The sequence below is a fragment of the Symphalangus syndactylus genome, chromosome 8, assembly GCF_028878055.3.
Source record: "Symphalangus syndactylus isolate Jambi chromosome 8, NHGRI_mSymSyn1-v2.1_pri, whole genome shotgun sequence".
NCBI classification, from domain to species: Eukaryota; Metazoa; Chordata; class Mammalia; order Primates; family Hylobatidae; genus Symphalangus; species Symphalangus syndactylus.
Window position 1 is genome coordinate 13,292,906 of NC_072430.2, and position 9,171 is coordinate 13,302,076.

The 9,171-nt window shown below is 50.6% G+C and overlaps 1 protein-coding gene across 1 annotated transcript; it reads right to left on the reverse strand.

The window, feature by feature from the left end:
* Positions 1 to 8,495: 8,495 nt before the first annotated feature.
* LOC129487411 (small ribosomal subunit protein uS10) lies at positions 8,496 to 8,953 on the reverse strand. The gene has a single exon (XM_055288076.2). The coding sequence runs from the start codon at positions 8,905 to 8,907 to the stop codon at positions 8,548 to 8,550; it is 360 nt and encodes a 119-aa protein (XP_055144051.1). The 5' UTR covers positions 8,908 to 8,953; the 3' UTR covers positions 8,496 to 8,547.
* Between the last annotated feature and the right edge of the window lie 218 nt (positions 8,954 to 9,171).

Genomic DNA, 9,171 nt, shown 5'->3' on the forward strand with positions numbered 1-9,171 from the left:
GGAGTCCTTTCTGTGGTGCCATGCTAAAGCTGTTCCTTCTTGGGACGAGGGAGGCAGGCACTGGCTCTGGAAGGCTCCAGTAAAGAGGAGCAAGTTCCAAGTTCCCATCAGCAGCCCCAAAACTACTTGGCAGGTAGCTGAGTCCCACCCCAGGGGCCTAATTCCGTAAATGGTGTAACATGGGCTCCCAGCACACGGGTCTTCGGTCAGTGGCCCAAGGTCAAGTCTCTGCCTCACCACCTGTGTGTCCTTGAGTGAGTTGCTCAACTCCTCTGACTCTGTACACTCACCTAAAAAGTTGTGGGTGACAATTGTATGACCTTCCTCCAGGGAGAGCTGTGAATGCTTATCAAGTTAAGTACCAAAAAGAAGTCAGAGGTGAAAAACCTTTTTTTTTTTTTTTTGGAGACGGAGTCTCCCTCTGTCACTCAGGTTGGAGTGCAGCGGCACGATCTCAGCTCAGGTTTTAAGCCCTGCATGCATTAGGTATTTGTCCTAATGCTCTCCCTCCCCTTGTCTCCCCAACCCCTGACAGGCCCCACTGTGTGATGTTTCCCTCCCTGGGTCCATGTGTTCTCATTGTTCAACTCCCACTTATAAATGAGAATATGCGGTGTTTGGTTTTCTGTTCCTGTGTTAGTTTGCTGAGAATGATGGCTTCCAGCTTCATCCATGTCCCTGCAAAGGACATGAACTCATCATTTTTTACGCTGCATTTTAAAAAAATGTTTTGTAGAGATGAGGTTTCACCATATTGCCCAGGCTGGGTCTTTGTATGAACATATGTTATCATTTCTCAAGGGTAAATGACTAGAAGTGGGACTGTATATACACACACATTAAATTTTATAAGAAGGGCCGGGCGCGGTGGCTCACGCTTGTAATCCCAGCACTTTGGGAGGCCGAGGCGGGCGGATCACGAGGTCAGGAGATCGAGACCACGGTGAAACCCCGTCTCTACTAAAAATACAAAAAAATCAGCCGGGCGTGGTGGCGGACGCCTGTAGTCCCAGCTACTCGGAGAGGCTGAGGCAGGAGAATGGCGTGAACCCAGGAGGCGGAGCTTGCAGTGAGCCGAGATTGCGCCACTGCACTCCAGCCTGGGCGACAGAGACTCCGTCTCAAAAAAAAAAAAAAAAAAAAAAATATTTTATAAGAAGGCCGGGTGCAGTGGCTCACGCCTGTAATCCTAGCACTTTGGGAGGCCGAGGTGGAAGGATCACCTGAGGTCAGGAGTTCGAGACCAGCCTGTCCAACATGGTAAAATCCTGTCTCTACTAAAAATACAAAATGTGCTGGGCATGGTGGCATGCACCTGTAATCCCAGCACTTTGGGAGGCTGAGGCAGGAGAATCACTTGAACCCAGGAGACAGAGGTTGCAGTGAGCCAAGATGGTGCCACCGCCCTCCAGCCTGGGCAACAGAGCGAGACTCCATCTCAAAAAAAAAAAAGCGGGGGGTGGGGGTGGGCATGGTGGCTCACGCCTGTAATCCCAGCACTTTGGGAGGCTGAGGCGGGCAGATCACGAGGTCAAGAGATCGAGACCATCCTGGCCAACATGTTGAAACCCCGTATCTACTAAAAAAATACAAAAAATTAGCTGAGTGTGGTGGTGTGTGCCTGTAGTCCTAGCTACTCAGGAGGCCGAGGCTGGAGAATGGCTTGAACCCGGGAGGCAGAGCTTGCAGTGAGCCGAGATCGCGCCACTGCACTCCAGCCTGGGTGACAGAGTGAGACTCCATCTCAAAAAAAAAAAAAATCTGTACACAGATGGCCATGGCAGCTTTGTTCATAATTGCCAAACTTGGAAGCAACCAAGATGTCCTTCAGTAGGTCAATGGATAAATAAACTGTGGTACATCCAGAGAATGAAATATTTTTCAGTACTAAAAATAAATGAGCTATCAAACATAAAAAGACATGGCTGGGCACAGTGGCTCATGGCCTGTAATCCCAGCAATTTGGGAAGCTGAGGCAGAAGGATCACTTGAACCCAGGAGTTTAAGACCAGCTGGGCAACATAGGAAGACCCCCATCTCTACAAAAAATTAACAAAATTAGCCAGTGTGATGGTGTGCACCTTGTGGTCCCAGTTGCTTGGGAGGCTGAGGTGGGAGGATGGCCTGAGCACAGGAGGTTGAGGCTGTAGTAAGCCAAGACTGCACCATTGCCCTCCAGCCCGGGTGACAGAGTGAGACCCTATTTGTGTTTTTTTTGTTTGTTTTTTTTTTCTGAGACGGAGTCTCGCTCTGTCGCCCAGGCTGGAGTGCAGTGGCGTGATCTTGGCTCACTGCAAGCTCCACCTCCCAGGTTCACGCCATTCTCCTGCCTCAGCCTCTCAAGTAGCCGGGACCACAGGCGCCCGCCACCACGCCCGGCTAATTTTTTTTTGTATTTTTAGTAGAGACAGGGTTTCACCGTGTTAGCCAGGATGGTCTCGATCTCCTGACTTTGTGATCCTCCCGACCTCGTGATCCTCCCGCTTTGACCTCCCAAAGTGCTGAGATTACAGACGTGAGCCACTGCGCCCGGCCGAGTGAGACCCTATTTGAAAAAAAAAAAAAACAAAAAAAAACCCAAAATACGAAAAAATGAAAAGCCTACATACTGTATGATTTCAGTACAGGACATTCTGTAACAAGCAAAACTACGGAGACAGCAGAAGATCAGTGGTTGCCCGAAGATGGGGAGGGAGGGATGAATAGTGGAGCACAGGGGGTTTTTAGGACAGAGAAACTACTCTGCATGACACTGGAGTGGCGGATACATATGGTTACGCATTTGTCCAAACCCACAGAATGTATGAGAGCAAGCGTGGCCCCGAACATAAACTATGGACCCTGGGGATCATGATGTGTCAATGCAGGTTCATTGATTGTAACAAACATGCCGCTGTCGGGGTAGATGTTGGCAGTGGAGGAGGCTGCGTGGGGTGGAGGGACAGCGGTCTATGGGAGAGCTCTGTGTCTTCCACTCCATTTGGCTGTGAACCTAAAACTTCTCTAAAAAATAAAGCCTATCATAATATTTTTAAAAAATCAAGCCAGGCAGGAGAGCAGGGTCTGGAGGCAGGGAATCTAAGGCCATTTCACACCAACTTCCCAGAACCAAATTGAAAAGAAAACCCTAACTTTCCAAGCCCAAGTAACGAAATGACCTGAGGCTACTCCTTTTGCAAATGTCCACTTTTTTTTTTTTTTTTTTTTTTTGGAGACAGGGTCTCTGTTGCCGAGGCTGGAGTGCCAGTGGCATAATCTTGGCTCACTGCAACCTCTGCCTCCCAAGTCCAAGCGATTCTCCTGCCTCAGCCTCCCGAGTAGCTGGGACCACAGGCACGTGCCACCACCACGCCCAACTAATTTTTTTGTATTTTTAGTAGAGACGGGGTTTCGCCATGTTGGCCAGGCTGGTCCTGAACTTCTGACCTCAAGTGATCCGCTCTCCTCAGTTTCCTAAAGTGCTGGGATTACAGGCGTGAGCCACTGCACCTGGCTCAAACCCACACCTTTTCTTCATGGCAGATGGGAAATTGGCTGTTGGCAACCAATCAGACTGAATGGCGGCTGAGTCTTCATTTGCACAGGAGTATAACTTTGTAAATTTAGCCTCTGATTCGTCACTTTCTATAGCCAATCAGATGTTTGCACAGGAGCGTGACCTCTGTAACTTCACTTCAGCCTCTGATTGACTGCTTTCTGCAACCAACTGTGAGCCACCACTTCATTTACATAAGGTGACTACCAAGTGGCAATGGGAAACCTGTAGTGGATATTTGAACCCAAGAAGATTCCATATCCGGGATCTTGAGCCGCTGCTCGGGCCACTCCCACACTGTGGAGTGTACTTTCATTTTCAGTAAATCCCTGCTTTCGTTCTTTCGTTGCTTCATTCTTTCTTTGCTTTGCTGGGCATTTTGTCCAATTCTTTGTTCAAAACGCCAAGAACCTGGAAAATTTGCAGTCACGACCCTCTACTGGTGACACAAGTACATGGATTATTATGATGGTGGTTTTTTTTGGAGACAGAGTCTCGTTCTGTTGCCCAGGCTGGAGTGCAGTGGCATGATCTAGGCTCACTTCAACCTCCACCTCCCAGGTTCAAGCAATTCTTGTGCCCCAGCCTCCCGAGTAGCTGGGATTACAGGTGTGTGCCACCGCTAATTTTTCTATTTTTAGTAGGGATGGGGTTTCACCATGTTGGCCAGCCTGATCTCAAACTCCTGGCCTCAAGACATCCGCTGGTATGTGCATGTATGTGGGTGTGTGTGTATGTAAACTCCCCCCGGCCCCAACTGGACCCGTCTTTCAAGACCAACATCCTCCAGCAAAGCCTCTCCTGGCCTCGCCTGTGCTCTTCAGACCTCGCTCAGCTGAGCAGCCCCCTGACTCCAGGCAGACTGAAGGGCCAGCAACTTCCTTTCAGCGTCTCTGGGAGGTATGTACCATGTCCTCCTACTTCACTTCAGAGGTGTTTCCTGAACTTTTCAGAACCATCTCAGGCACCCCAGCACCAATTGCAGCAGTCAGCCGCCTTATCTCCAAATACCACTGCCAGCTGCCTTCTCTGGTGTTGGCAAAAAAGGACAGATCACCCTGTTCCCCTTTGTACTCATGTCTATGTGGGGGAGGCTGGTGTGGGTGAGCCAGTGAGAGCAGATGCCGCTGTTGAGCTGGTGGGGGCGTTTCAAGGTCAGGTAGGCAGCCTTCGCACTCAAGGCAGATCAGCAGATGAGCTGGCTGGCCGTGAGATGGGGGCCCTCCCTAGCAGGCAGCAGCGTCTCACCCAGTGCAGGGACACAGCAAATACCTATGTGGTGTTCACCATGTGACGCACGCATTGTTTCATGTAACTGACAGAAATCCTTGAAGGAGGCTGGGCACTGTGGCTCATGCCTGTAATCTCAGCACTTTGGGAGGCCAAGGCAGGCGGATCACCTAAGGTCAGGTGTTTGAGACCAGCCTGGCCAACATGGTGAAACCTCGTCTCTACTAAAAATACAAAAATTAGCCGGGCGTGGTGGTGCACGCTTGTAGTCCCAGCTACTTGGGAGGCTGAAGCAGGAGAATTGCTTGAACTCGAGAGGTGGAGGTTGCAGTGAGCCGAGATCTTACCACTGCACTCCAGCCTAGGTGACAGAGCAAGACTCTGTCTCAAAAAAAAAAAAAAAAATAATAATAATAATAATAATAATAATAATCCTTGAGGGAGGCACTGTTATTATCCCCATCTACGGGTGAGCAAACTAAGGCACAGAAACTGGCCCAAAATTACACAGCCAAAACTAAGTGCAGATGTTCTCTAGTTCCACAGTCCAAGCTCATAGGTACTGTGTGAAAGAAAGCACATTTTGGGCTGGGCGTGGTGGCTCACGCCTGTAATCCCAGCACTTTGGGAGGCCGAGGCGGGCGGATCACAAGGTCAGGAGATCGAGACCATCCTGGCTAACATGGTGAAACCCCGTCTCTACTAAAAATACAAAAAATTAGCCGGGCGAGGTGGCGGGCGCCTGTAGTCCCAGCTGCTCAGGAGGCTGAGGCAGGAGAATGGCGTGAACCCTGGAGGGCAGAGCCTGCAGTGAGCTGAGATCCAGCCGAGATTGTGCCACTGCACTCCAGCCTGGGTGGCAGCGAGACTCCATCTCCAAAAAAGAAAAGAAAAGAAAGCACATTTTGCTAACTTCTTGCTATGAAATATCCAAGTAGTTACTGCCAAATGGATCCTGAGCTCATAAAACAATGCAAAGTGTATACATTGTAGAGAGTGTAGGATTTAGAGTCAGAAGAACTGGATTTGAATCTTGGCTCTCCCACTCAGTGGCTGAAAGACCCGGAAAGCCTCTATATCCTCATCTGTAATGAAGGGGAAATGGTATTTCCTTCACAGGATTATAGCGACGGCAAGTGAGATAAAATCCTTTGAAACACTTGGGAATGATGCAATGACAATTTTGAAAACCAAGATTAAATTTCAACATAAAAATAATTTATTAAGGAGCACTCAGAAGTGGCCTTGATTCGGCCCTCTAGAAAGACCACAGCAGATGGACTAGGGGAGAAACCCCAGGCCAGGAAAGGCAGGTGCATCTGAGAAGCTTCAAGAAGGGGTTTTTGTACATGACAGATGATGGAATCAGTGCTCCTGCTTGGGACAGTGAAGGGACATTGTCCTCAGGAGTGGGACCCAAGGTTGACCTGGAAGCAGCTGGCCGGCGGGAAGGATAGAGCAGGGCTGGAAGCCAGCGTGCCAGCCGAGTCGCTTCTCCCCAGGTTCGACTTCCTCCCACCAGGAGCCCCTGTGACAGGGAGCACAGATGGTCAGAGAGTTCCAGGTGGGCCAGGGAACAGGGAATTCGGACCGAGAGTTGGATGGAGGCAGGCCGTTGGGTGCCCACCCAGTGGACTGCAGGGAGGTGGGTGCCAAGGGAGCACAGAGCCTAGAAACTGGCAAGGGAGCGAGCAGGGATGGCCTGAGCTGGGAATGGTTTGCCAGCAGCTTCACTGGGCAGAGCTGGCAACACTCTCCACCCCTTAGTTAACTGTGAGGGAGCCAAAGAGTGGTCCTCCAAGGAGGTGGTTAGCCAATTTCAGAGGTCAACCAAGAAGAGGCACCCCTTCTTCTCGGGCCTCCTTCCCTTTCCCTTCCCCACCCTCAACATTCACTAAACACCTGTAGAGGTTTATGGGACCAGGTGCTAGGAAGGCCCCACATCTGTCCCTACCCGGCCAGTTCATGTGGGCCTTCCTTTCCTTCCTTCCCTCCCTCCCTCCCTGGCTCCTTCCCTCCACTCCCTCCCTCCCTCCCCCTTCCCTTCCTTCCCACCCTTCCTCCCTTCCTTCCTTAGTGGTTACTTACTGAGTGTCAGGCACTGTTCTAAGTGCTTGGGACACATATACAGATCCCTGCCCTCCTGGAACTTACATTTTACTAGGAGCAAGACAATAAACAATAAATATAATAAGACCAGGTGCGGTGGCTCATGCCTGTAATCCCAGCACTTTGGGAGGCCGAGGCAGGCGGATCACCTGAGGTCAGGGGTTCGAGACCAGCCTGACCAACATGGAGAAACCCCGTCTCTACTAAAAATACAAAATTAGCCAGGCGTGGTGGCACATGCCTGTAATCCCAGCTACTGGGGTGGCCGAGGCAGGAGAATCGCTTGAACCCAGGAGGCGGAGGTTGCGGTGAGCCAAGATCACGCCATTGCACTCCAGCCTGGGTGACAAGAGTGAAACTCTGTCTCAAAAAAAAAAATATATATATATATATAATAAATATGTGAATAAAATGTTATGTTAGAAGGCAATATATGTTAGGGGAAAGAGAAAAAGTAGAACAGAGTGTCCTGGGTTGGGTGTCCAGAGGGCAAGCCCAGAAACTGGGATTCCAGGGCCAGCTGTGGGTCTGGAAAGTGATCCTAGGAAGCGAGATGAGGAGGGAAGGAGAGAGGACAGGGTGCATACCTGAACAGGGTACCCCGTGCCCGCCCGGGCTCAGTGGCCTCTGGGCAGCTGTGTGGAATGTGCATCCCAGCGGAGCCGGCCTGTCAGGGGAGAGGGCCAGGGACCCCCCCAGCCCCGCAGTCTTTGTGAAGACTGCTCCTGTGCAACAGCCAGGATGGTGGAGTGGCCTCCCACAGCCTCAGGGGCTGCCAGATGGGTCCGGTGGTGACAGCCTGGGGCAGTGGCTCTCAAAGTGTGGTCCCTGGACCAGCAGCATCAGCACCACAGGGGAACTTGTTAGAAATGCGAATACTTGGGCCCATCCCAGACCTACTGGAGCAGACGCTCTGGGGATGGACCCAGCCCTCCAGGCAATTCTCAGGTGCTGAAGGTGGAGAAGCATCTGCTTTAGCGATGTAGCTAGGCACCGCTAAGGTCTGCACAGGGTTTGGGGACTCGGGAGTGAGTGGGGTAGTGTAGGGGTGGTGTCTTAGTTCCGGCTGCTGTAACAAAGTATCATTAACTGGGTGCTTGTCAACAACAAAAATGCATTTCTCACAGTTCTGGAGACTGGAAAGTCCAAAGTCAGGGCAGCAGCAGGTGCAGGATCTAAGGAGGGCCTGCTTTCTGCTTCATAGACAGCAGTCTTGCTCTGTTGCTAGGCTGGAGTGCAGCAGCACGACCTTGGCTCACTGCAACCTTCGCTTTCGGGTTCAAGTGATTCTCCTGCCTCAGCCTCCCGAGTAGCTGGGATTACAGGTGCCCACCACATCCAGCTAATTTTTGTGTTTTTAGTAGAGATGGGGTTTTTCATGTTGGCCAGGCTGGTCTTGAACTCCTGACCTCAGGTGATCCGCCCGCCTCAGCCTCCCAAAGTGCTGGGATTACAGGCGTGAGCCACCGCGCCCGGTCGACAGCACCTTTTGACAGTGTCCACACATGCCAGAAGGGGTGAGGGGTCTCTCCAAGGCCCCTTTTATAAGGGCGTTAGTCCCATTCATGAGGCTCTGCTTGTTATGGACTGAATGTGCCCTCCCCAAATTCATGTGTTGAAATTCTATTTTTTTTTTTTTAACAACTGGTAATCAATTTGTTAAAATAGTTGACTTAAGCATCTGCAATGGTGACTTCCACCTCAACTCCTGGCTCAATACTGATGGAAGTAATCTGCTTAACAATCTCAGAAGGACTGTGCAAGTCAATGAGTCGCTTGTGAATTCTCATCTGGAAACGATCCCATGTCTTAGAACCTTCACCACAAGGAATTTTTCTTGTAGTGATTCTCAAAGTCTTGGTAGGCATTCGAACTGGTCTTTTCACTTTGAGATTCTTTTCTTTTGCGCCTCTGATCAAGTCAGCACACACCTTTTCCAGGGATTTTACGTTGCGGCTTGTTAGGGTGATTCGAATTCGGTGAATTGCCACCTCTGGCTCCACGGGTGTTTTTCCGGTATCCTTAAAAGCCATGGCTGCTGCACGGCTTCCTGACCGACTTGTTCCTCTGAGAGAGCGAACAGCGGTGAGTCAGGAGCAGGAGCGTGCGGACCAGATATCCTCAGCACCTACGACCGCGTCTTCCTCCAAAAAAAAAGCCATGTGTTGAAATTCTAACCCTTAAGGTGGTGATATTTGGAAATATATTTGCACTATCGGAGGAGGCCTTGAAGGATAGACCAAGTGTCAGCAGATCCACCTAGAATGGAAGAGAGAGACCTTGGAGAGCCACAGCCT

Bases quoted from the DNA above. Each gene is read 5' to 3' on its own strand.
- LOC129487411 (XM_055288076.2), bottom strand. From the start codon at position 8,907: ATGGCTTTTAAGGATACCGGAAAAACACCCGTGGAGCCAGAGGTGGCA.